Source organism: Neofelis nebulosa, chromosome 6, assembly GCF_028018385.1.
Source record: "Neofelis nebulosa isolate mNeoNeb1 chromosome 6, mNeoNeb1.pri, whole genome shotgun sequence".
Classification (NCBI taxonomy): Eukaryota; Metazoa; Chordata; class Mammalia; order Carnivora; family Felidae; genus Neofelis; species Neofelis nebulosa.
This window is the reverse complement of record NC_080787.1, coordinates 33,591,920-33,617,863: the sequence shown is the minus strand read 5'-3', so window position 1 is coordinate 33,617,863 and position 25,944 is coordinate 33,591,920. Positions and strand designations below refer to the sequence as shown.

Below are 25,944 nucleotides of genomic sequence, written 5' to 3'. Positions count from 1 at the left end.
GGATCGATAGAATCCACAGGCACACAATTATCCCTGGGATCCTCACTAATTTGTAAGACTGTAGAGATATCCTGAGAACAAAATGCTGGAGAATCAGTGACTCACAGCTCCTGGTCCACGGCTGAGGGACACAGTGGGACAAAGAGCGTTCTGTGCAGTAGGTGAGGCATCCAGGCCAAGTCCCAGGTCCCCAGGCCCGCCTCTCAGGGACTCTGGCCCCAGGGCGGCGTGGGGGGCAGGGAAGCCCAGGGTTGGGGAGTCCCCATCTGCCCTGGTTTCACTTCTCCCAGTCACAACCTGGGTCAGGTCCTTCTGCCTGGATACTGATGACGCGGCCTCGGTTCACACTCCTATTAGTGTCCGGTTTCCGGAGAAGCCAATGAGCGGCACCGCGGTTCCGGGGTATCAAGTTTCCGCACCCGCCTCCTGAGACTCACATTTGTCCCCAGACCCCGAGGATGCGGTTCTGATGTCCGAAACTGTGCTCCTGCTGCTGTTGGGGGCCCTGGCCGTGACCCAAACCTGGGCGGGTGAGTGCGGGGTCGGGAGGAAAGGGACTCTGCGGGGCAGGAGAGAGAGGACCGCCCGGCGGGGACGCGGAACCTCCGGGGGAGGCGACTGTCCTCCGCCCCGACCCCAGACCCCCACCCGCCTCCCGCCCCGCCCCGGCCTGCCCTCCCCCGACCCTCCCGGACTCCGCCCTGCTCTCCCCAACTCCGGTTCCCCTCCCCCTGCCCTCCCGTACCCCTCCCCCTGGGACCCGGGCCCCGCGCGGGGAGGAGGGTCAGGCGGGGTCTCAGTCCCTCCGCGCCCGCAGGCTCCCACTCCCTGAAGTATTTCGACACCGCGATGTCCCGGCCCGGCCTCGGGGAGCCCCGCTTCATCGCCGTGGGCTACGTGGACGACACGCAGTTCGTGCGGTTCGACAGCGACGCCCCGAATCCGAGGATGGAGCCGCGGGCGCCGTGGATGGAGCAGGAGGGGCCGGAGTATTGGGACCAGGAGACGCAGAACGTGAAGAACAACGCACAGATATTCCGAGTGGACCTGAGCACGTTGCTCCGCTACTACAACCAGAGCAAGTCCGGTGAGCGACACGGGCCGGGTCCAGGTCACGACCCCCATCCCCAAGGACGCGCCGGGTTCGCCCCGAGTATCCGGGTCGGAGCGCTGCCCCGACGCCGCGTGATCCCCGTCCCACGACCCTGGAAGAGCCCGAGGGAGGTTTTAGGCGGGTTTACTTTCGGTTTCACCTTAATCACTGCTGCCCTTGGGGCGGGGACAGGATCTCACAACATCCAGAGAATGTATGGCTGTGACGTGGGACCCGACGGCCGCTTCCTCCGCGGGTACAGGCAGGACGCCTACGATGGCGTGGATTACATCGCCCTGAAAGAGGACCTGAGCTCCTGGACCGCGGCGGACACCGCGGCGCAGATCACCCGCCGCAAGTGGGAGGAGGCCGGTGAGGCAGAGCACTGGAAGAACTACCTGGAGGGCACGTGCGTGGAAAGGCTCTCCAAATACCTGGAGATGGGGAAGAAGAGGCTGATGCGCGCAGGTACCGGGACCGCGGGGCCTCCCGGATCTCTCCTCCACTGGGGCTGGCTGCCCACGAGGAAGGGAAAATGGACTCAGTGTCACGACAGCGCCCCTCCCACGGGTGGGAAGAGCGACATCCGCCTCGTGCTCATATTCCTGCTAGAGTGACTCACCTAGAGGGCGCTTTTCTCTCAAGGACAGACAGGAATCCACTCTCCCCAGCAGGGACTCAGGTTGAGACCATCCCTGAAATAACCCATTAGCAGTTCCCTCTGACCCTGGCAGCCACCTTGTGAACCCTGACCTTCCCTCTCAAGGCCTTGTTCTCCCTGAGAACATGTTTGGAGATCTGAGTCTGGGTATTCTGAGTCATTCACCCTCCACCACACTCAGGACCAGAGTGTGTTCCCCCCTTAGACCAGCAGCTTCCTACCTGGCTTCTCTCCCTGATTCCAGAACTTAACAAGGATCAGGAGATCCCAAAGGCTAGACTGCTGTCTGGGTTTTGTGCTTCTTCCATCCAGACCAGTTGTCCTGTCCACCTCAGGATGGTCACGTGGATGCAGTTTCAGTGGCCCATAAAGCTAAACCACAGTGTGGATTCTCTGTTTCTTCTTCCTCAGAATCTCCGAATACACGCGTGACCCGCCACCCCATCTCTGACCGTGAGGTGACCCTGAGGTGCTGGGCCCTGGGCTTCTACCCTGCGGAGATCACCCTGACTTGGCAGCGTGATGGGCAGGACCACACCCAGGACGCAGAGCTTGTGGAGACCAGGCCTGCGGGAGATGGAACCTTCCAGAAGTGGGCGGCTGTGGTGGTGTCTTCTGGAGAGGAGCAGAGATACACGTGCCATGTGCAGCACGAGGGGCTGCCCGAGCCCATCACCTTGAGATGGGGTAAGGAGGGTTGGGGGTAGAGCCCCGTGTCAGGGAAAGCAGGGCCCTTCTGGAAATTTCAGAGTCAGGACTGAAGCCAGAGGTCTGGGCCCCTCACCTTCCTTCCCTTTCCAGAGCCATCCTCTCAGCCCCCCATCCCCATCCTGGGCATCATTGTTGGTGTGGCTGTCCTTGTGGTCACTGTGGTGGTTGGAGCTGTGATCTGGAGGAAGAAGTTCTCAGGTAGGAACAGAGTGGGGGGATCTGTGTCTCTAGTCCCCTTGGGGAGTTTTGTAGGTAGCACATTGTCCTGCCTGGTTCCTGGGAAATACCATCCGCACACATGTAGCTGCCCCCTCTGGAGCCATTACTAACATTCACTCTGTAGCAAAGCACTTGGAAAATGAAGGACAGATTTTCACTTGGTAATTCTGGTAATGGGGACGTGATACTCAGCAGTGACAGGACAGAGAAGAAGGTCCCTGCTCAGTACAGACCTCCAGCAAGTCAGGTTGTCCTGTAACACCCCCCCCCCCCCCCAACACACACACACACACCTCTTTCTTCATGTATCCAATCTTGTCCTGGGTCTTCAGGCAGAATTCTGGAAACTTCATTGTGGACCAGGATTAGGAGGTTGCGCTAGGATCACATGGCCCAGCTGTCCCAGGTGTCTAACCATGCTCTTTTCTTCCACAGGAGGAAAAAGACCAAGCTACTCTCACGCTGCACATAAGTATTGAGGAGGTGATCCCTGAAATCTGGGATAGTGTAGAGAGGACCCCATGGGGAACTCACATCCCCCCACCCCCAAAGCTGCTCCTTTAGTCTCAACTCCTGTGGTTCTGATCATGTCCTGTTTGTTCTACCCCAGGCAACGACAGTACCCAGGGCTGTCTGTAATGGCTCCTAAAGGTAAGACTCTGGAGGGTGAAGTGGGGAGGAGTGGGGGCACTAGGGACACTTTGAGCATGCGGGAGGCTGTTGAGCATGTGGCACTTATGTGACTGACCTAAATGTGTTCATGATGATTTTTTTTTCACAGTGTGAGGTGTGCTGCCTGTGGAGAACTGAGTGGTGCAGGATCTGTACACACTCCCACTTGGTGACATCGAGATCCCCTGACTTCCTGCAGATGGTGTCAATGTGTCTGCGTTCCTATTAGCATATTGAGAGGACTCAGGAGACTGGCCCCCCCTGCCCACCATGACCCCTCTCCATACTGATTCCTGTGCCTTTCTGACCTGCTTCCTGTTCCAGCAGAGTCAGTGCTGGACCATCTCCATCCCCGTCTTTTTTTCATGTTGGACTGAGTACTGATGCCTTACTCCCTCCTGAAAATGAGAATCCTGATAGGAATTTGTGTTTTGTAATTCTGGGTATGTGGGGATGATGAGGTAATAAAAGAGAAGGTTTGTAAAGTTGCAACAGAAAACAAATGAAAGCACTGAGAACCTTCCAGAACCCACATGTTTCCTGTGTTGTGTCTGTTGCAGGTGGGGACAGGAGAGGGCTGGAGGAGCCGAGCAGGGACAGGGCCTGGGTCCAGTCGGTGCTCAGTGTGACATGCTCCCTTCTCAGCTGGGTCATGTCTGTGCTCCTTGTCCTTGCCCCTTCTGTGGAACCTTGTCTCACCTGGACAGTAACCACAGGGACATGGACATCACCTGTCACCAAAACCTTGTGACCAAGAGCTTCCTGTGACTGGGTCAGCCCAGGCTTCATCCTGGGTCGTGACCTCAGCCCCATCTTTTGGGTGGTATTTTTTTTCCTTGTTTCTGTGGAGCATCAGGCCTGTTCTTGCTCTTGTGTCCAAGTTCCTGTCTCATTCTCCCCGGGTGACCCCAGTGGTTACAGCACCTGGAGTCCTTTGGACTGTTGTTCCCACAGTCCTACATGGCCCCTGCATATAGGAGTCTCTGGGGTTTGGAGAGATGAATTTTCAGATTGATCCATCTCCTCCCTCTAGAGCTATCTTCTGGATTATTCTTTAGATTCTGGAGGTCGAGAGGAAACTGGGAGTTTCTCATCCTTCTTCAACTTAATTTACTTTCTACCTTCCAGTCTCTCTGCCCCTTCTCCGTGCCCTTAGTTCTAGTGATGCTGGTTCTTGCTCCCATCCAAGTTCATGGATGTATAAAGAAGGGTCTAATGTAGATTTCTATTTAGTTGGAGAAAGGGCCCCATGGAGCCTAAGTACAGTGATTCTGAAGACTGTAACTGTGTGCTGCACTGTGCAGGGGAAACGCTGTGGGAGGGGAGAGCTGAGCAGAGAGGGTGGAGAGGGGAGCAGCCCTGGGGGAAAGTAGAGGCGGCACTGATGGTGAGGTGGGGGCACTTTGTGCGGGAGCTGCCACGGACGGGCTGTGCCTGAGGCTCATCCAGAAGATAGAGGTCCTCTCCGCTGACCAATTGTTCCACTGACAATGTCGTGTGTCATGTGCAGGACCTGCTATTTTTTCATCTAGGACACCTCAGTAATTAAGAACAGGCAAACATGCTGGTCTTGTGGAGAATATGTCCTAAGGGTGAGGGACACACTCCACTTAACCCTGGAACAATGTGGGGACTGAGGGCAATGACCCCACTGAGCAGTCAGAAATCCAAGTATAACTTTTGACTCCCCTGAAGCCTTGCTGAAAACAGGAACAGTCATTTAACACATATTTTGTACATTACATGTGTACATGTAGTCTTATAATAAATTAAGCTGGAGAAATAGTAAGAAAAGAGAAACTGAATTGACAACACTTATTGTACAAAAGTCCACATATCAGTGGATGTGCACAGTTCCAACTAGTGTAATACAGAGGCAACTGTATATTGTATAAATGTGATAAATAAGGGAAGTGTTTAAATTGGAAATTGGTAGGTGCTTTGAGGAAGGTGACCCAGAGAGTTACCTGTGCGGGGACAGGGAAGGTGGCTACTTTACTAGGGTGGTAAGTGTGAGCGTCACTGGGAAGCTGACCTCTGAGAGATGTGTGGGACACAAGGAATTGTTGAAGAGTATGTCTCAGGGAGTTATTTCCACGCAGGGGAACCTCCAGGCACATGCACTAGGGCAGGAGCATGTCCTTGTTGGAGGAAGGGTGAGAGGCCACTGTGGCTGGAGCCGAGAGCATGTGAAATGCGCTCAGATGTCTAGGTTAGGATTTGAAGGCTTTTGAGTTTTCTCTGAGTGACATGAGGAGTCACTAGATGGTTTAGATCAGATGGTCCACCTGGGACTACTTCTCTTTAGAAGCATCTGTTTGCTGCTGTGCAGAATCGAGAGGTGAAGGGCAAGAGACCAGTAGGGAAACTGTAGGAAGCCTGTGCTGTTTCCAGGAGGGGGGAATGTTGGATTTATTTTCGGGTTTGAAGAGAGAAGATAACAGGAAGTGACTGTACTGTGGTTATTCTGTGTGTGTGTGTGTGTGTGTGTGTGTGTGTGTGTGTGTTCTGGATACATTTAAAGATGAACTTAGCACCATGTCCTAATGTATTAATTCTGGGTTGTGAGAAGGAGGAATCAAGGACAGCACCCAATACTTCAGACTGCAAGAAGAAAGGGGGTGGGTGTCTTCCAATGAAACAGGGAAGATTTTGGAAGTAGGACATTTGGGGAAGCTGCATCACAGGCACCTGATTTAGGAATGTCGAATCTGAGATTATTAGAAACGCAAGCGAAGTTCCAGCTGGATATAGAATGCAGGGTGGGAAAATATCTAGGTTGGAGGAACAGATATGGAGGTGACACCATATAAATGATGTTTAGAGCCTTCAGCATAGATGAGGTCACCAAGAGGATGATGGGCATGGAAGAGAGAGGAACAGGACCAAACCCTGGACTCGTCAGCACTAAGCAAGCTGATCAGAGCAAACCTAGAGCACACTGCACAGTTCTGGTTCTGCACCTAGAAGGCACACACTCCAGGGAGACCCAGCCTTCAGTGTGCACGGAATTTCCTGGACTTAGGAAGAGCTAGACAGTCTGGAGTAGAGCGTGAGATTCTGGGTTTATAACAAGGTTGGTATTGCTTCTGGTCTTCAGATCACACACTGAGAAGCAAACACATAAGCAGGATTCCCATGTGGCTGTGCCTCAGCCTCTCCTGTGGGGCTTATTAAGTAGTGATTCCTGGGTCCACGCCCAACACTCTAACAGGGTATGTGGAGAGAGGCCTTAGTGTTTTGTAATGAACCCATGAGCAATCCTCGGGTTCCACCAGATAGAGTTGCAGTGAAGTCACTGATGAGAGCCCTCATTGTGGGAAGGGGTCTTACATCCACATTTACATGTTGTTGTTTTTTCTAGGAAGAAAAATGCAAGACCTGCTGGGAGATACATATTTTCTCTCCCAGGGGGCAGAGCCAGGTGGCAGATTGAGGAAGTGGTTATCAGCTCAACATAAAATCTCTGACATAACAAGAGTGTAGATCTTAAATGTTTGCACCACACAAAAGGAAATGGTAACTATGTGACAAGGTGCAGGTCTAGGGTAATGCTCTGGTTGTAAGCATTTTGCAGCATAGAAATGTATCAAGTCAAGAAACTGTAGCCTTAAACTTAACACAATGGTGTATGCCAGTTATATCTCAGTAAAGGTGGAAAAAAAAGTCTGAAATCATGCTCTCTGAAGCTATTCCCTACATTGACTTCTGACTCTTTGTGATACATATGTAAATTTACAGAGACTTGGGAAGAGAGACAATGTGGGGCCTTGTTCTATTTCAAGGAATGTCACAAACCAGGCTTGAGGCTACACAGATGGAACAGAATCCACAATGGACCCGAGGGGGAGGCTCACATATAGCCAGAGCCCTGCTCCTGGGTATAGATGTCACCGTCACAACAGAGTCCCCTGACATAGGACACTGGATCCGGAGGCTGAGACTGCTGTTGCTGCTGCCCCTTGCAACTGCATGACACCACTGTCACTCAGACACCTGTGCCAAATGCCATGTAGTGCTATCCCAGCCTGTCACATATCCTGAGGCAGAGTCTGGCAGGTGGTCACGTGACTGTGAAGTTTCATGCCACATCCAATGCAAGACTGTTTGGCAAAGTGGGTTCTCCTCTCTATGGTCTCTGCCCTCCATCAAGATTTTTAAATGTGGAAATCTTTTATGTGGGAAGAGGGTACTAGTTCTGGGCATGGAAACTGGGGGCAAGGAATGGAAAAAGAATGACAAATTACAACATTTGGAGCAGTGATTTGAGACTACAACTTGATATGATACATTGTAGGCACTCAGGTCAGATTGGAGGAAGGAGTGACTAAATATGGTGACTTTCAACTTTTTCCCTTGATAGTTGTTATGGGGTCCAGCTTTTGTCTACTCCAGTTGTACTCACAAGTAAGTGGAGTAGCACTGTCGGATGATGAAGTGATTGTTCAAAATGTCTTCTCCAGCCTTTGTCTCTTCCTAGGATTAAGTAATCCAGATCTGTAACACTTCAGATGATCCTTATACATACACTGACACTTCATATTTCTTTGTACATGCCCGTATTTCTGGGCAGAGTATCCAAAATTTACCAGGTTTTATGTGACCCTCACAAAAGTCTGCAAAATCATTCCAGGTTAGACATTGTGCTCCTCCACGTTTGATCCATGAACAGCTAGTAATCAAACTGTTTTTAGCAGAAACAATGACTCGATATACAGGCTTATTTTTGTGTTGATTACCAGTTTGAGACAGGATAAGGTTTCACTTTCATTTCTGTCTCTGTTTGTGGGCTGATGCACATTCACAGACCAGTGCTGGCTCACGGAAGACACAGATCACCATTGGTTTGGGTGGACCTGTACTCTACCACCTCCTCTGGTGCTGGATAAATCGCAGAAATGAAAACATTGTGAAAGGGGATCCTCTTCCATTAACACAGTAGAGTCAGTTTTAAGGCTGCCTCTTCCTATAAAAACAACTAATAATGATTATAGATAGAGAGATAGATGTGTGTGTGTGTATGCGTGTGTGTGTGTGTGTGTATTGTATATATATGTATATATTTTATATATATATATATATATATATATATATATATATATATATATATTTGGGTGATGTGTATATATATCACCCCAAAAAACAATCAAGAGAATAATAATCATTTAGGCCAAAATACAATAATGGGCAAAAAGCCAGGGATGATGATTGCTCTGATACTTAAGGTGTATTTCAAATCTAGAAAGTCTTAGCTTGCCTTCTCAGGCTCATGAACTGAATAGACAGGAAACAATGCCCAGAGCTCATTCTATTTCATGAGAAACATCCCTCCCTGAAAATATGGGAACAAAAGATTCGTAGATTCATGTCCTCAGGAAAGGGTGACACGAATCACATCAACTCTATCTTCAAGAGTAAGAAGAAATTATTCTAAGGAGGTTTGCTTGGAGCTAGCACAAAGTGAGCAAACAGCTACTTCAAAGAATTTCCAATCACAGACTAACACTTCTGTGATTTGTAGTCCAAATTTGCATTTATTTGGGGCCAAAATACCTTCTAGTCATTAGTTTAGTTTATTATTGTCCTGGATTGATATTGACTCAAGTTTATAAGAAAGAAACAAATTTCTCTAGAGAAATCTACATTTAACCTGTGTGTCAAAAAATGTACACAAAGAATTGCACAAAGAAAAAGAGAAACTCGCAGCATGAAACGTAAAGTACAAATGGGAAAAGACTGTGATTGAGTAACTTTAGAGAGAATAGGTAGTAAAAAGAAGGTCATAAAACTTCAATATTGCACTCATAAGACATAAAATATAACATGATCAGGATATGATATATATATATAAATATATGTTATGTGAATAAATATTATGTATATGACATAAAGAAAAATGCTAGTAAAGATAAACAGCATCACTTTATAATGATAAAACGGTCAAACTATCAGAAGGATGAAACAATTCTGAATATATAGTCACCTCAGCGCCAAATACATGAAAACAAAACAGAAATTGAGAAACAGAGAATACAACTGTAACAGTCAGAAACTGCAATATATCACTTTGCATAATGGATAGAAGAACATCTATGCAGAGATCAATAAACATAAAGAAGACTTGAGCCGTACTGTAAACCAATAGTACAAATCTGACATTTATTGAACATTCCAGCCATCAACAGAATACACATTCTTTTCAAATGCACGTGGAGATTTCTTGAGGATAAATCATGTATATTCCATTATATGTGTGTGTGTGTGTGTGTGTGTGTGTGCGTGCGTGTATACCACCCCTTTTTTATCCATTCATCAGTAGATGGACATTTGGGCTCTCTTCATCATTTAGCTCTTGTTGATAATGCTGCTATAAACGTTGGGGTGCATGTACCCCTACAAATATGTATTTTTGTACCCTTTGCTTAAATACCTGGTACAGCAATTGCTGGATCATAGGGTATTTCTAATAGTTTTCTGAGGAATCTCCATACCGTTCTCCAGAGTGGCTACACCAGTTTACATTCCCACCAACACTGCAAGAGGGTTCCCTTTCTCCACCTGCTCCCCAAAATCTGTTGTTTCTTGTGTTGTTCATTTTAGCAAAATGTTAGCATATTTTCTTTTTTTTCATGTTTGTTTGTTTGTTTTTAATATAATTTATTGTCGACTTGGCTCACATACAGTGTATACAGTGTGCTCTTGTTTTGGGGGTAGATTCCCTTGATTCATCACTTGCATACAACATCCACTACTCATCCCAACAAGTGCCCTCCTCAATGTCCTTCACACATTTTTCCCTCTCCCCCAGCCCCCATCAACCCTCAGTTTGTTCTCTCTATTTAAGAGTCTCTTCTGGTTTGCCTCCCTCCCTCTCTGTTTGTAACTATATTTTCCCCTTCCCTCCCCCCATGGTCTTCTGTTAAGTTTCTCAAGTTCCACATATCAGTGAAAACATATGATAACCTGTTTTTCTGTGACTGACTTATTTCACTTAGCATAATACCTTCCAGTTCCATCCACGTTGCTGCAGATGGCAGGATTTCATTCTTTCCCATGATGTTAGCATATTTTCACATGTCTGTTAGCCATCTGGATGTCTCTTTTAGGAAAGCATCCATTCATGTCTTCTGCCCATTTCTTAACTGGGTTATTTGCACTTTTGGTTGTGAAGTTTGCTAAGTTCTTTATAGATTTTGGAAACTAATCCTTTACCAGATATGTCATTTGCAAATATCTTCTCCCATTCTGTAGATGGTCTTTTAGTTTTGTTGGTTGTTTCCATCACTGTGAAGAAGGGTTTTATCTTGATGAACTCCCAGTAGCTCCTGTTTCCTTTGTTCACACTGTGTCTAGAAGAAGTTGTTATGGATGTTAATGGTTTCCTATCTCACATTTAGGTCTTTCACCCATTTTGAATTTCTTTCCATGTATAGTGTAGAAAAGTGGTCTAGTTTCATTCTTCTGTCTGTCTAGTTTCATTCTTGCTGTCCAGTGTTCCCAACACCATTTGTTACAGAGACTATCTTTTTTCCATTGGATATTCATTCCTGCTTTGTCAAAAATTAGTTGACCATATAGTTGTGGGTCCATTTCTGGATTTTCTATACTGTTCCAATGATCTATGTGTCTACTTTTGTGCCAGTACCATACTGTCTTGATGACTACTGCTTTGTAATGTAGCTTGAAATCTGGAATCGTGATGCCTCCCGTTTTTTGTTTTTCAGAGTTGTTTTAGCTATTCGGGGTCTTTGATAGTTCCATACAAATTTTAGGATTATTTGTCCTAGCTCTGTGAAAAATGCTGGTGGTATTTTGATAAGGATTGCATTAAATGTATAGATTGCTTTGGGGAAGATAGACATTTTAACAATGTTTGTTCTTCCAATTCATGAGCATGGAATGCTTTTTCATTTCTGTGTGCCTTCTTCAATTTCTTTCGTAAGTGTTCTATAGTTATGAGAGTCCAGAACTTTTTCCTCCTTAGTTAGGTTTATTCCTAGGTATCTTATTGTTTTTGGTGCAACCCCAAATAGAATTGATTCATTGTTTCTTTTTTTTTTTTCTGCCTCATTATTCATGTATACAAATTTAACAGATTTCTGTACATTGATTAGACAATCTGCTATTTTGCTGAATTCATGTGTTAGTTCTAGAAATTTTTTGGTGGAATCTTTCAGGTTTTCTATACAGAGTATTATGTCTTCTGAAAAGAGTGAAAGTTTGAGTACTTCCTTGCCAATTTGGATGCCTTTTGTTTCATTTTGTTGTCTCATTGCTGAAACTAAGACTTCCAGTAGTATGAAAACTTTCTGAGGAGTCTTTGGCCCAGAGGCTCTTCCTCCCACTGTCCTCCTGCCATCACTAAGGGGAGCGCAGTGGCATGGTGCTCAGAGCCTTGTCCAGACTTGTCCCCTGTCTTGGCACCCCTCCTCCTCCCTCCCCTCCAGTGCAGGCACCTGCTCTTGGCCCTCCTCCATCCTGCGCCAAAAGCCACACTGCTCTGTCCCCCCTCCTTCATCCCACCCTCACTCCCTTGTGGCCTCCACTCTCCCTGTGTGCAGGAATCCCAGTCTCCCTGGTCCCTCTGCACCCCTCCACTGTGGCCCCATGCCTGTTCGCACCCCTTGCCCACGCGCTGGGCCCTCACCAAGCTATCCTGTCTCAGGACCTCCTCCCATGGGGCCCTGCCATCAGCACCTCCTCCTGGCTCTTGGTCCAAGTCCCCTCCTCTCCTGTCAGCCTCTGATTCAAGTTTGTTCTGAAACATTCAGTCCCCCCTTCCCAGACCCTTAGCACAAGTCTTCCCTGCTGGCTCCTGCCTTCCCCTCTCCCGCACCAACCAGAAAACTGCTTGAGGTCCTGTTGCCCTTATCCTTGGCCCTAACCCCATCCTTTGGTTCCATGACCTCAATGGGCCCCACTCCTGACATCTGGTCTCCAAACTGGTTGTCTAGCTGGTCAGCACCAGCCTTTCCCCACAGCCAACCTTTTCCCAGCCTGCCTGTCCTGGTTTGGAAGTCTCCCCCTAACTCTCCTTGGAGGGATGACCTGCCCCCCTCCCAGAACCACCCCCACCATGCAGGTCCTTCCCCAAGGTATGCACTGGGGCATGTTGGGTCTATTTTCTCTTCCACTGCCCCTCCTTTCTAATACAGACTACCCTTGGGCTCACTGCCCTGTCTCAGAGACCCTCTGACTGCCTCTCCCCAGGGACACTGGCAGGTCTATCCTATTCCTCACCTGGGGGCCTCACCCTGCCGCACTTCCACTCTGGGCCTAGGCCCACAACTTCCCCCCCTCTCCCAGGGCACTGGGCTACTCTAAACTCCCTGTGGTCACAATCCACTCTATAGCCCACTCATTGCCCCCCCTACCCCTGGGGCCCCAACCTCATTCTTGATGAGTCTTCACCACAGGAAGCAGCCTCTGGCTCTGGACCCCACCAGCACCCACCTGTGCACCATGGCAGCTCTGGCCAAAGATCCCTCAGCCTTGTCCCCTCCCCCGCCCCTGACTGCCCTTCCTTCCCTGCTGACAAAACCTCTCCTTCAGCATGGCCTTCCTGTCTGTCCCTTGCTCCCTGCAGGCCAACGTCTGCCTTGACTTCCAACCCACACCACCTACAGGAGCCCGTGCCTCCCTCTCCTGGCTCCTGTCCTGCATGTTTGCACATCTTCCCCCCTCCTCCGCCCCCACTGCCATTCCTTCTTCCCTCTCCTCAGGCCCCTTGTCTATCTTCCTGTACTGGAAAGCCTCTTTTCTGTCCCTTGTACATGTGCATTTTCTGCATCCTCAAGACTTCAAGCAGCTCAGGACAGCAGAGGTTTACTGAGAAATATTTGATGAGCAGTTACTTCCAGGAGGCAGTTTCATTTGCAGTCTCCTCCTTGCCAGGTTCCCTCAGTCTTCGTTATAACCTCATGGTGCTGTCCCAGGTTGGATCTGTACATTGGAGATTTTTCACAGTGGGATGATTGGAGGGCCCGGCCCTCCTGCATGATGACGTGACATAGACATGGCAGAGGCACAGGGACTGTGGGCAAGGCAGTCCTGGGACATAAGACATGGGACACAGAGACCAAGGACTTGAGAGAGAGAAGAGCCTCACAAAGATTCTGGCAGACACCGTAGGGCTGTAGGCCAAGAAAGGAGGTGAGTGCAGGGTGGGGGCAAGGATGATGGGAAGCCTTTCCTGAGGAAATTCCAGGCCAAGAGCAGTGACCTGTCTCTTTCCACTGGGTTTGCCAGGAGTGGGGTGAGGACTGAGGGTCTGTAGACTTCAGCCCGGGGGTGGTCGTCACTCACCCAGCACAGGGAGGATGTGGAGGAGAGCAGGGAGGGGCCCCTCTGGTGGGAATCTGTCACTAGTCAGGGGAAGGCAGAGCTACACTGGATGGGATTTGTCACTGCTGGCTGGGGGCAGGCTCGTATTCACTCCAGGAGATCTGAGGTTGGGAGATCCGAGAGAACAACATCACCAAGGAGCTTGGGTCCTTGGGTCACCTCGCTCACTTTGAAGATGCATTTTGCAGATATAGCATTCTTTTTTTTTTTTTTTATTTTTTTTATTTTTGGGACAGAGAGACAGAGCATGAACGGGGGAGGGGCAGAGAGAGAGGGAGACACAGAATCGGAAACAGGCTCCAGGCTCTGAGCCGTCAGCCCAGAGCCTGACGCGGGGCTCGAACTCACGGACCGCGAGATCGTGACCTGGCTGAAGTCGGACGCTTAACCGACGGCGCCACCCAGGCGCCCCGCAGATATAGCATTCTTAATTGAATATTTTTCTTTCAGCACATGGCGTATCAGCCCATTGCCTTCTGGTCTCTAGGGTTTCTGATGACAAACCTGCCATTTTTTAAAGGAATGCTTGTATGCAATGAGTCCCTTTTCTCTTAGTGCTTTCAAGACTCTTTCTTTGCCTTTGGTTTTCAACAGTTTCATTATAATGTGTCTTGGTGTGGATGTCTTTGCGTTCATCTTAAATGGAATTTGCTATTCTTCCTGGATGTTTATATTTACATCTTTAATCAATTTGGATCAAGTTTTCAGCCATTATTTCTTCAAATAATCTCTCTTACTTTATTCTCTGTCTTCTGTCTGGGACTCCCACAATGCATATGTGGGTCCCCTTTCTGGTGTCTCAGTGCTCCCCTAGGCTCTGTTCACTTGTCTTTAGTGTTTTTCATTTGATTCCTCAGATGTGATCATTTCAATTGTCCTATGTTCATGCTCAGTGATTCTTTATTCTGATTACTGTAATCTGCTCTTGAAACCTCTCTTAAATTTTTCATTACAGTTATTGTACATATCAGCACTGGACTTTCAGTTTCTTTTCGTGCTTTGTATCCCTTTGTTGATATTTTATTTTATGCTTAGCTCAATGTCTTGATTTTTTGATTTCCTTTAATTCTTTGAGCATCTTACAGACAGTTGGTTTAAAGTACTTGTCTATGGACACCTGGGTGGCTCAGTCGATTAAGCATCTGACTTCAGCTCAGGTCATGATCTCATGGTATGTGGGTTCGAGCCCCATGTCAGGCTCTGTGCTGACAGCTCAGAGCCCTGAGTTTGCTTCAGATCTGTATCTCCCTCTCTCTCTGCCTCTCCCTGCTCACACTCTGTTTCTCTCTGTTTGTCTCTCTCTCTCTCTCAAAAAAAATAAACTTTAAAAACAATTTTTAAAAATAAATAAAGTACTTCTAGTAAGTCCACATTCTGATCTTTCACAGGGATGTTTTCTAGGTTTTCTTTGTTTGTTTCAATGAATCATATTTTCCTGTTTCGTTGTATACTTTGTGTTTTGTTGTTGTTGAAAACTGGTCATCTCAATCTTATAATGTGGTAACTCTGAAAACCAGATTCTTCCCATTAGCCGGTTTGTTTTTGTTTTGATTTTTGATCATTGTAGTCTGTGTGCCAGAAATCAGCCTGAGGTTCACATTTCAGCTCTTCCAAAGTCATTTTTCAGCCATGCTTTCCCCTGAGCATGTGTGCATGGTAACTTTCTACATTCTGCCCACCCTTCCACCAGTGTTGTTCAGTGAGAAACTGAGAGCAGAGTGACAATGCCTCAGTGTGGCCACAGTGCTGAAGACAGAAGCCCCAAGCTCCCCTTTTACCTGCTTAGCCAGGACCTCCCCAAGGTCTCCCTCAGCTACTGCATAAGGATAGGGCTCTACATACAGGGGCAGACCCCTTTGGGTCATGTTTGGCTTATAAAGTGTTTCCCCAAATCAACACTGACACTGATGTTTCCTCCCCATTGAATAGCCAGGGACTCAGGCCTTACAGAAGAAAAAGGTCTCTAGGCCATTAAGGTTGATTCCTAGATCTGTAGCCAGACCCACAAACATGCTGGATGCTCCAGTACACATGCTGGCACTTTCCACAGAGGACCTTGGACCTAGGAGTCCCTGTCACTTGGTCTTGCTGCTGCCTCTGATGCTGGAGGCTGGGATACTGGCTCTTTCTTTTAGTGCTGTAAATGCCACAATCTTCTCTCCTGACCACTTCAGGTTGCACCGTCTGTTACCCATAACACTTGAGTCAGGACCTCTGGTACCCAAGCTCAAATCTCATTTCTACCCTGAGGGCTAACCAAGAAATTTGAGGTCAGTCAGTCAGGAGCTCCCAAGGACCTTAATCCCTGTAGCTGTGCTAATGACCTACAACAGGAAAAGCCTCTTCCTGAGTCCCAGACATCTTAAAGGCGTCTGGTGGTTAAGCGCTGCCTGTCTACAGTTCCCAATTGATTGAAACGTGAGTGCAGGAGACACTGTGCATAGCCCCGGTTGCTTTCTCAGGCAACCAAGACCAACAGGCAGGCACTAAACTCACATAGGAACACATAGGAACACATAGATGCAGCCACATGTGTACAGGACCCACCACACCAAACACCCATGAACTTTCCTCTTTCCAGCCTCAAAGTAAACGTTAAGGAATTCTGGTCACAGCCTTCCTTCTTTCCTTCCTTCCTTCCTTCCTTCCTTCCTTCCTTCCCTCCTATTTCCAAGTATATTAAGTGAATGCCTCTGTGCCAATCTCTGTGTTAGGCTCTGTACTCATTTAATGAAACAGACAGAACATACATTCTCCTAATGCTGTCTACCTGATAGGAAAGACAGACAATAAATAAAACATACTAATAGCAAGCAGTACATTGTATGGTACATATTCCTGTGACCTGTTGCTAGGTAACCAAAAACCTACAAATAAAACAACCACTTCTTAGGGGCACCTGAGTGGCTCAGGTGGTTGAGCGTCAGGCTCTTGATTTCAGCTCAGGTCATGACCCAGGGTTGTGGGATGGAGCCCCCCATCAGACTCCCTGCTGAGCATGGAGCCTGCTTAAGATTCTCTCCCTCTCTTCCTCTACCTCTCTCCCCTCTGCGTGCACGCTCTCTCTTTCTCTCTCTCCCTCTCTCAAATTAAAAAAAACCCAACAACCACCTTTTAATTCTCTCTCATTCTGTAGGTCGGATCAGCTCGGTGGGCAGCTCTTCTGCTTCATGTGACATGAGCTGGGGCTGCCTTCATCTGGAGATCTGAATGGTCCAGAAAATACCAAAAGGCCTCCTCACAGAGCTGCAGGTGGTGCTGGCTCTCAGTGGAGAGTACAGTGAGGCTGTTAAATGCCCTGTGCTGCCATCTAGTGTTGATCCAGGTCTTGAAGGTCACAAGCTCTGGGGGAAAAGAGAAGCCAGTAGAAAGAAGCCCAACTGGTGCAGAATGTTGCTTTGTGAGACTCAGGACTTCTCTTCAGATGCTGCAATCTCGGCTTGGCCTTTCTGTGAAGGAGGATAAAACCCTCATTTTTTTTATACAATATTTTTTCCTTTTTCTTTAATTCTCTTTATTAATTTATTTAAGAGACAGAGGGAGACAGAGGATCTGAAGTGGGCTCTGTGGTGACAGCAGACAGCTTGACTCGAGGCTTGACCCACGAACCATGAGATCATGACCTGAACCGAGGTGGGATGCTTAACCCACTGAGCCACCCAAGTGGCCCAGTACCCTCACTTTTTTTCCTCTGTCACCCTTTCTCCAGCCCTTGCTAGTCTCCCCCCATGATCCCTCAGCATCCCTCTGCTTCCACCAACCACCAGACAGGAGCAAGAAAGGGCCTCAGGATCAAGGACAACACCCTGGAGCAGAAATTCAATGTCTTCCTTCCTCTCAAGCCTCGACCCATCCCCCAGCAGAATACAGACCCTCTCTGAAAGACATGTCCCTGTTGCGTGTTGGTCCCGGCTGAGTAGTGGCACAAACACAGCTCCTTCTATCCCTAGCTGTCCGGCTCCCCACCTGCATAAACACCCACGCACAGGTGTCTGCTTGCTGGCCCCTCTGCCACAGGCACTGACTCCACCTGCAGCTCAGCTTCCCCCGTCCTGTAGCGCTGAGCCAGCAGCTCCTAACTGGAAGGCACATCAGAAAGCCCAGGTGACCAGCAGATCCCGTCTAGAAGAAGTGGGCTGCGGCGGGGTCTGCACTTGACCTGACTCAGGAGCACTCCACCTTCATAGAGGCCTGACCTTGCCCTCCAACCTCACCCCTGGCCCAGGCTTGCAGACTGCACTTGGCCTTCCCTCCTCCTTCCTGGCCCACACGCACCTGGAATCAGAGCTTGTCCCCAAGTGCTGCTTGTCTGAGGCTGCCAGGGCCTTCCTGCCCTGATCTTAGCAGGGACTGGACCAGGCAAGGCAGGCAATGCTGTAGCAAGGTTCTCTTGAGGTGTAGGAGTTATTAAGACTTCCTAGGTGAGGCTGTCTGTCCACTCTCTGCACCCTGAGATGCCCCTGCACCACCTCCCCCCACCGCCCACATGGAACCCTCCCAGACAGGGCCTCCCTTTGAATTTTTGTTCCACTTTATATGCCTAGGAAGCTCACTGCTCAAGGGAATTCTTCTTATTAAAGTAAATTAGTGGAAATCACTTGTTTGGACACCAACATTTAAAGTAGGCATTTGAGAAATTAACGCATGACTTTCATGCTCTTTCTCCAGCAAATGCACCAGTGACATATGAGGCAACCATTTTGATCCCAAGGAACTAGAACTGATGTTCCCTCTGGGATGACCACCCCAGGAGACAGCGGGAACAACCGCAGACCTGCATGGCCCTTACTCTGGTTCTGACATGGTCAGAGCGCCTCAATGTGGGGCAGGGTGAATATCCCAGGCTGCCCCAGACCGAGGACCAACGTATAAACAGATTAGGTTCAAGAGTGAGAAAGCAGCCGGCCTCCATGATGGTCACACAGAGGTGGTAGAATCAACAGAAAATCCCCAGGCCCTGCCTTCCCCAACCTTTCCCTGCTTCATGGGTCCACTTGTTCTTTGCCCAAACGCAAAACCTGTTTCCTTATTTCCCTCCCCTCAAGCAGCCTTATTACAGGGAAATCACGTTGACCATCCCTTCCTCTAAATCTACAGGGCAGTGGCCACCCTGAGGAAGGGAGCTGGATCAAAGAGGCAAAGTGAGGCCACAGGGCACAGTCCACATGCTCTGCTCTAAATGGTCTTTTGGGCTGTGCCCTGAGAGACTGGGCAAGGCAAATCTGGGAGGTAGGATCGAACCAGTGGGCACAGCTGCCCTGAGAATGACCTGTCCCCTCTGCCCAAAAGGTCAAGAGGGATCCACATCTCCTTTTGCATATGATCCACAAAGAAACTCTAGGAAGCATAGGGGCAGGTAGAGGGAGCCAGGAAAGAGTACAGGTGGGAGTGACTCAGAGGAGCAATTCAGGACACAGGTCCTGGAGGAACAGTTTCAGGGGCTGCATAGTGGACAGAGGTGACCATCTGTGCTTAGGACGCATCAATCTGCTATAAGTGGATCTTCCCAGTGGAACATCATAGTCAGGGCTCTGGCACCACAGACTGACCCCTAGGTGTGGTCTTGTGGGTCTTTTTCTTGGATTTCTCATGATGGCTGGAGAGATTGGGGACAGGGTGCACATAGGAAGGAAATAGGGTCATCAACTCTTGTCTGGATTCCTCCCCAGTGTTGAATCCCTCCCCGCTAGCTCTCTGACCCTTTCTTGCTTGTGCCCCTCTGATCCCATGATCTCCTGGGCCCTCTGTAGTCAGGACATAATTGCCACGCATCACCCCGGGGTGAACCCTGCTGAGTCTGAGAGTAGAGAGAGGTAGAGTCAAGTGCTGAGCAAGGAGCACAGCCCTCGCTGCCCAATCCTCAGCCAGAGCCAGAAGTGGCCATGCTCCACACTCAAGGCCCCGGTGACCCTGGCTGTGAGCAGGGCTAAGGGTGTGGATGCAGATGTGGCTCACAGGCCACCTCAGCACTCACACTTCCCACTCCTGTTACAGGAGCTTGTCGTCCCCTCCGATCTGTGCGGATGCAGATGAGGGATCCCACATCCCAGGAAAGCCCCTCCCATCCCACCATCTGCCCAGACTCTCACCTGGGCTTCCCTCAGCTGCTGGTGATTTCTTCCTGCATGAAAGGACACACACAATAATGGCAATAACAAAAGCAATAGAAGCAACCATAAGCACCCCAATGGTTGGTCACCATTTTGGTGCACCAGGGCATTTCTTGGAAAAAGGCCTTATATTAACCTGGGATCCCTAATTTCCTCTCCGCACCCTGGCTCTTGACCTGATCAGGGCCAGAGCCTCCTCCACGATTACTGCAGTCTCACCTGAGGTTACATGGTGTGCATTGTGGTTCCAGGGGCTTCCATGTAGCAAGATAACCTCTGCTCCTCTCCCTGGGAAATCCTTATGACCACACACATCCAGTAGGTCCCCTTCCCAACAGGAAGGACTCCCTAAACTGCTGGGCATCCTGGCTCACAGGATCCTCATCCTGAAGCCAATGAGGAAGATATTCCTGGGAGGGAAACTGAAAGCCCAGCACGTCACGGTGACCATGCCCTCCAAGGCCTGGCTGCAGGTGACCTTTACTGTTGGGGACACTGGGGAAGAAAGCCCAGAGCCAGCCGTGCACATGGCAGAGCACTGCTGTTCTCTAAGTGAGACAGAGAGGACAGGTTTGCTTCTCTCATCTTTCCAGCTCTGGCTGAAGCCGTCATTGACCCCAGACCTTCTCCAAGTCTTTTCTGCACCCTACAACCCAATTCCTGAGCTGGCAGGAGGATGCACCTGGGATCCAGGTCTCTCTCTCCCGGATCCTCATTTTGAGGCTGAAGAGGGGATATGGGGGGTGGGCTCCTGGGCTGAGGGGACTATAAGGGAACTCTCTGTGACAGGGTGGATGGGGCTTCCTCTCCTGCTTGACACCCACCTTCCTGGTTCAGTTTTCTGTCAGAGGGTCCATGGCCTTCCTGGACTATTGACACTGGGGAGGTGCATTTCCATCCCCACCTGCTTGGTGTCTCCATCCAGAGGCTGTAACAGCACAGGTGGGTCACGGTACCAGGGGCCAACAGAACATATATGCATCCCATAGGGCAGGGAGGGTTTCCTGGGATAGTGTTGTTGGGGGGAGGTCAATGGGTCTGGGGGAGGGGAAAGCCCCGCACCAGGGTTGAACCTGTTCTGCCCAGACGTCCATCCAGGATTCCAGATATTTCTGCAGGCTTCCACCAAGCTCTCCCTGCACATAGGCTGAGGCAGCCTGGTTTGAAAGCCATCTGCATCGTGATTTCCTTAGCCAAGGTCTGTGGCGAGGACCAGGGAACTGGCCATCCATGGGTCTTTGGGTCATAGGGGAGGAAAGAGCTCCCATCACAGTGGAAATGACATTCGCTGGTCAACAAAGGCTGACAGAATTCATTTCCACCATAGTTGCCCTGCAAGGTCTGCAAAGGGAATCCTTCAGGATGAAAGGACACTGGACAGTCACTGAAGCTGTGTGAAGAAATACAAATCTCAGTGAAGGTAAATAAATGGGCAATTATAAACGTAGTATTAGTGTGACTTTGGTTTGTAACCCTAGTGTTTGTTGTCTACATGATTTAAATGACTGATACATTAAAGAAAAAGCCATTATTATCATACTTTTGAATTGTAACTCCACTTTTTGTTTTTGACTTGATTTAACAAATACACGAAAACAATTATTAGTCTGTTTTGGGACAGTGTATAAAGATGTAATTTTCTGACATCAATTACTGCAAGAGGATCAGATGGAGCTGCATAAAATGAGACTTTTGGTCTGTTATTGAAGATAAGCTTGTAGAAATACACATTAGAGGGCTATACTTTTAGGATGTGTGATGTGATCCCCATGGTAAACACAAAGAAAATGTCTATAGAGTAATATATGTAAAAGGAAATAAGAAGGAATTAAACCATTTCACCAAAAAACGAAACTAAACAAATACTAAAACAACAAATCCAGAAACGAGGAACAACATAATTATAAGGCATGTAGAAAATAGCCAAATATCAGAGACATGTCCCTCCTTATCAGCAATTACTTTGAATCTAAATGAATTAAATGCTCCAATCAAAACTAGACGCTTGGCAGAATGGTGACAGAAAGATGATCTAACTCTATGTTGTCTAAAAGAGACTCACTTTATCCAAAAACACAAATAGTTTGACAGTGAAAAGAAGGAAAAGGTTTCCCCTGCCCACAGTAACCAAGAGAGAACTGGAGTATTTCTTCTGATATCAGACCAAATAGACTTTAAATCAAAGAAATTTAGAAGAGACAAAAAAGAATAGTAAATATTAATAAAAGTTTCAATATAGCAGGAAGATGTAACAATGATAAAGTTCTAGAATTTAATAACAGATCAACAAACTATGTGAGCAAAACTTGATAGAAGGGAGAAGTAGGGATCAGCAATAGTAGCTGGAGAATTCACTCTCCCATTCTCAAAGCTGGATAGAGCACCCCGCAGAAGAAAAGTAAAGAAACACAGATCTGGAGCAACATAAACCAGCTAGATCTGACACACTCGTACCCAGCACTCCACCCACGAATAACAGAATACACGTTCTTCTCCAGCGCACATGGGACGTTGTCCAGGGTACACCATATGTTAGACCACAAACTAAGACTCAATAGTATTAAAAAGGAGATATCAGACAAACTATCTTTTCCTACCACAATGGGATACAGTTAGAAATCAAAACCAAGGGGCGCCTGGGTGGCGCAGTCGGTTAAGCGTCCGACTTCAGCCAGGTCACGATCTCGCAGTCCGTGAGTTCGAGCCCCGCGTCAGGCTCTGGGCTGATGGCTCGGAGCCTGGAGCCTGTTTCCGATTCTGTGTCTCCCTCTCTCTCTGCCCCTCCCCCGTTCATGCTCTGTCTCTCTCTGTCCCAAAAATAAATAAAAAACGTTGAAAAAAAATTAAAAAAAAAAAAAAAAAAAGAAATCAAAACCAAAAGGAAAACTGGAAAATTGACAAAGTGGAGGAAATTAAACACACTCTTAACCAATGGGCCCAAAGAAATCCCAAGTGAACTATTTAAAAAATAGTTAATTCGGTGACCAACTCCTTCCTTAGCGAGGGTTCTGCTCGCCCCCTCAGTTCCCTGTCCTCCTTCCTCCCGCCAGGAAAACTGGTCCTGTGGTAGAGACTGAGGAGAAGCAGAGAAAGGACAGTAAGGGTGAAGAAAGACCTGGCTGCGTCTTGGGGGGCTTCTGTAGTGCCAGAAGGGGAGGTGGCAGAAGGTACAGGTGGTTCACACCTTGTGGAGGACAGTGTGTGGGCAGGGGCTCCCTTCCAGCTCTTTCTTCCTGACACCTCAGGTGCAGAAGAGTAATCTCCCCTTTAGTGAACTATGTGTCCTCTTTTGCTGTCTGCCTTCCCTGGGAAAATGGCTTCAAAATTAGCATTTTTGCCACCTGATCCAACTTACATGCTGATGTATGATGAATGTGGAAGCCTCTGGACTTTACATCAATCACAACCAGCAGACTGGCAGCACTCTTCTAGACAAAGAGATGCTATTAGAGTTTACTGACTAGAACCAGTAAAGGCAGCAGAATTCCTGCATGTTTATGCTTGTTCACCCAATGTCAAGTACACTTTATTCTTCTCACATGAAAGTGCTGTTGATCTTGGTCAGATGAGCAGCTTTACATAGGACTGGGATCACGGAGTAATAGTCATATGTTCTCGTAGGATTATTCTGGGATGGCGCAAGGTCTGAGAAACCAACAGAGAAGAACCTCTGTGCAGATATAGAAGCTGCTTGGCTTGCTCTTAGGACAAGATATGGATAACGCCCTGAAAATGTGATTCTATAATGGCCAAATTAGAGAGGGACAGTACCATCTGTGGATCTTGCTGCTTGGTGTAAGAGTGCTTGCATAATTCTTCATTCCCCTTTGACCTCCGCAATGCCAGTCGCTTTTCCTGATACCATGAAGACCTACTGTTTGGATGCATTCCCAAACATTGACAAAGTCTCTAAGATAACCTCTCCAGTATTAACAATTTACAGGACTGAAGGTGAAGTCAGTGACTTTTCACATGGCCTCATATTGTTTGAGTCTTCCCAAAGACCCGTGGATCCTCTGTGGGTAAAAGGGATGGTCACAATGATATGGAACATGAGGGACAGCACCTTGAAAGGTTGAAACCGTTTGGATCACAGGAACCGGTCAATTTGCAAATTAGTCTGTAAATTTGTATACTGGTTTTCTTTTCTTGCTGTGCTGAATTCTTTGGTAAATAACATGAAGCCTGAAGGTTTTGTTTGCAATTCATGTGAGCTGCCTTCATAAATGTACCGGTAATGAATTGTAAACAGACTTAATGGAGGCTTTAATTACCAGAACTGGAAACTGGAAATAACAGTACCATGCAATCAGGTTGTGTAATTTGTATTTTTTCTGTGAATTTTTTTAAACATTAAAATAAGTACTGTGTAAGATTTTAATTCTATAAAACCAAATGCTGTAAAATTATTACCAGCTATTTTTACATAGCAAAAACAAATTTATAAATATTTTTAAAACATCTCAGGGCACTGGGTGGCTCAATCAGTGAAGCATCCGACTTGATTTCAGCTCAGGTCATGATTTGTTTTGTGAATCCTAGCTCCACATCAGGCTCTGTGCTGACAGTGCAGAGCCTGCTTGTGATTCTCTCTCTCCCTCTCTCTCTGCCCCTCCCCTGCTCTCTCTCTCTTTCTCTCTCTCTCAAAAGAAATAAACTTAAAAAATATTTTGAAAACATCTCAATGTCCTAAGTCATCATCACCAGGTATACAAACATAATATTTAGTCAATAAAAAGGTGTATATCTAAAACAATTCAAGAACTCATAATAAGATTAACTGTGGTAAATGTGCAAGTTCATTATAGATACAGGCTTACACCCTGTTGTATACAGATAGAGGCTTAAATGGTTATCTTATTGGAAAATACATTGAGTTTTCTGATTCTCTGGTTATCATACATTGTCTCCTTTAAAAATAATGTCAAGTATTAATTTTTATACCATCTATGAATTTACCAACTAGTTACCTTGTAAATGAGAAGTCATGATAGTACTGAATTTCAGCTAGTTAGGATTTACAGGTTTGGCCCTGTGAGACAACCACTTAAAATTCCCATTGTTGTCATTTAAATGGCATTTAGAACTCCAAGAATAATTCTGTATGCAATGTTCTTTCAAATTTTGACAAATCGCATAGAATTGAAGTACTCCTCATTATAAGAACACCTGAGAGTCCATTAGATGTTCTTCAAGACCACAAACAGGCTGGCTATTTGGCTGTTGAAATTTTGACCTATTTTTAGTAAGACCTATTGGTTTAGAGTACTGAGAATTTCATGGGTTCCCTCCTGGATGCAGGAGATAAGAGAACATTTCACTCATAACATTTGTATTATGCAATGCAAACAAAATTAAATTGTTTTTCCTTGAATGAATCCTGCCTGAATAAAACAATGAAAGAAAAAGAAAAAGAGGGGTGCCTGGGTGGCTCAGTTGGTTGAGCATCTGATTTCTGATTGCAGCTCAGGTCATGAACTCCTGGTCATGAGATTGAGCCCTGCTTTTGGGCTCCATGCTGAAGGTGGTGCCTGCTCAAGTTTCTCTCTGCCCACTTCCCCACTCACCCACCCACGCTATAAATAAATAACTAAATAAATAACCAAATAAATAGCTTTAAAGAATTACAAAAAGAAAAAGAACAGTATGTAGTCTAATTTGTAAATGAATGAATATTGAAATAATACACACTGGATATGTTTTAAAGCCTTTTTCCTTGCTTGTTCTCCAGTTACATCTAAGACTATAGTGCATGATTCCCTTCAAAGTATATCAAGTATTGTGAATACTTTGGTCCAGATGTGTCAAATTAACAGTAAAATAACAAGTATACCACCAAAAAAAATCATTGGAAAATATTTAGAGACACCTGAAAACAAAACTCCATATATCCAAACTTATAGAATACAGGGAAAACAAGGCTAATGGGAAAATTTATAGCTGAAAATGCTTATATCAAAAAAGATTTGGGGCGTAGCGGGAAGATGGCGGCGTAGGAGGACGCTGGGCTCACCGCGCATCCTGCTAATCACTTAGATTCCACCTACACCTGCCTAAAGAACCCAGAAAACCGCCAGAGGATTAGCAGAACGGAGTCTCCGGAGCCAAGCGCAGACGAGAGGCCCACGGAAGAG

The 25,944-nt window shown here is 47.3% G+C and overlaps 2 protein-coding genes and 1 pseudogene across 3 annotated transcripts in view; all 3 read left to right on the top strand.

Annotated features, from left to right (window-relative positions):
- The window catches only part of LOC131515325 (class I histocompatibility antigen, Gogo-B*0101 alpha chain-like), a 116,175-nt gene extending 112,598 nt beyond the window's left edge, over positions 1-3,577 (top strand). The window contains exon 8 of the mRNA XM_058736084.1: positions 3,466-3,577. Coding sequence (XP_058592067.1) covers positions 3,466-3,470 — 5 coding nt within the window. The 3' untranslated portion in view covers positions 3,471-3,577. The remainder of the gene's footprint in view (positions 1-3,465) is intronic.
- Positions 400-25,944, top strand: part of LOC131515327 (class I histocompatibility antigen, Gogo-B*0101 alpha chain-like) — a 554,762-nt gene continuing 529,217 nt past the window's right edge. Inside the window, exons 1-6 of one of the 2 annotated variants that reach the window (XM_058736097.1) lie at positions 400-530; positions 818-1,087; positions 1,286-1,561; positions 2,166-2,441; positions 2,556-2,663; positions 3,120-3,230. In XM_058736097.1, coding sequence (XP_058592080.1) covers positions 470-530; positions 818-1,087; positions 1,286-1,561; positions 2,166-2,441; positions 2,556-2,663; positions 3,120-3,163 — 1,035 coding nt within the window. In that variant the 5' untranslated portion in view covers positions 400-469 and the 3' untranslated portion in view covers positions 3,164-3,230. Of the gene's footprint in view, positions 531-817; positions 1,088-1,285; positions 1,562-2,165; positions 2,442-2,555; positions 2,664-3,119; positions 3,231-25,944 lie in introns of those variants that run through there. The other variant, XM_058736094.1, reaches the window with a different exon arrangement.
- On the top strand, positions 16,911-24,198 carry LOC131514807 (alpha/beta hydrolase domain-containing protein 17B-like; annotated as a pseudogene).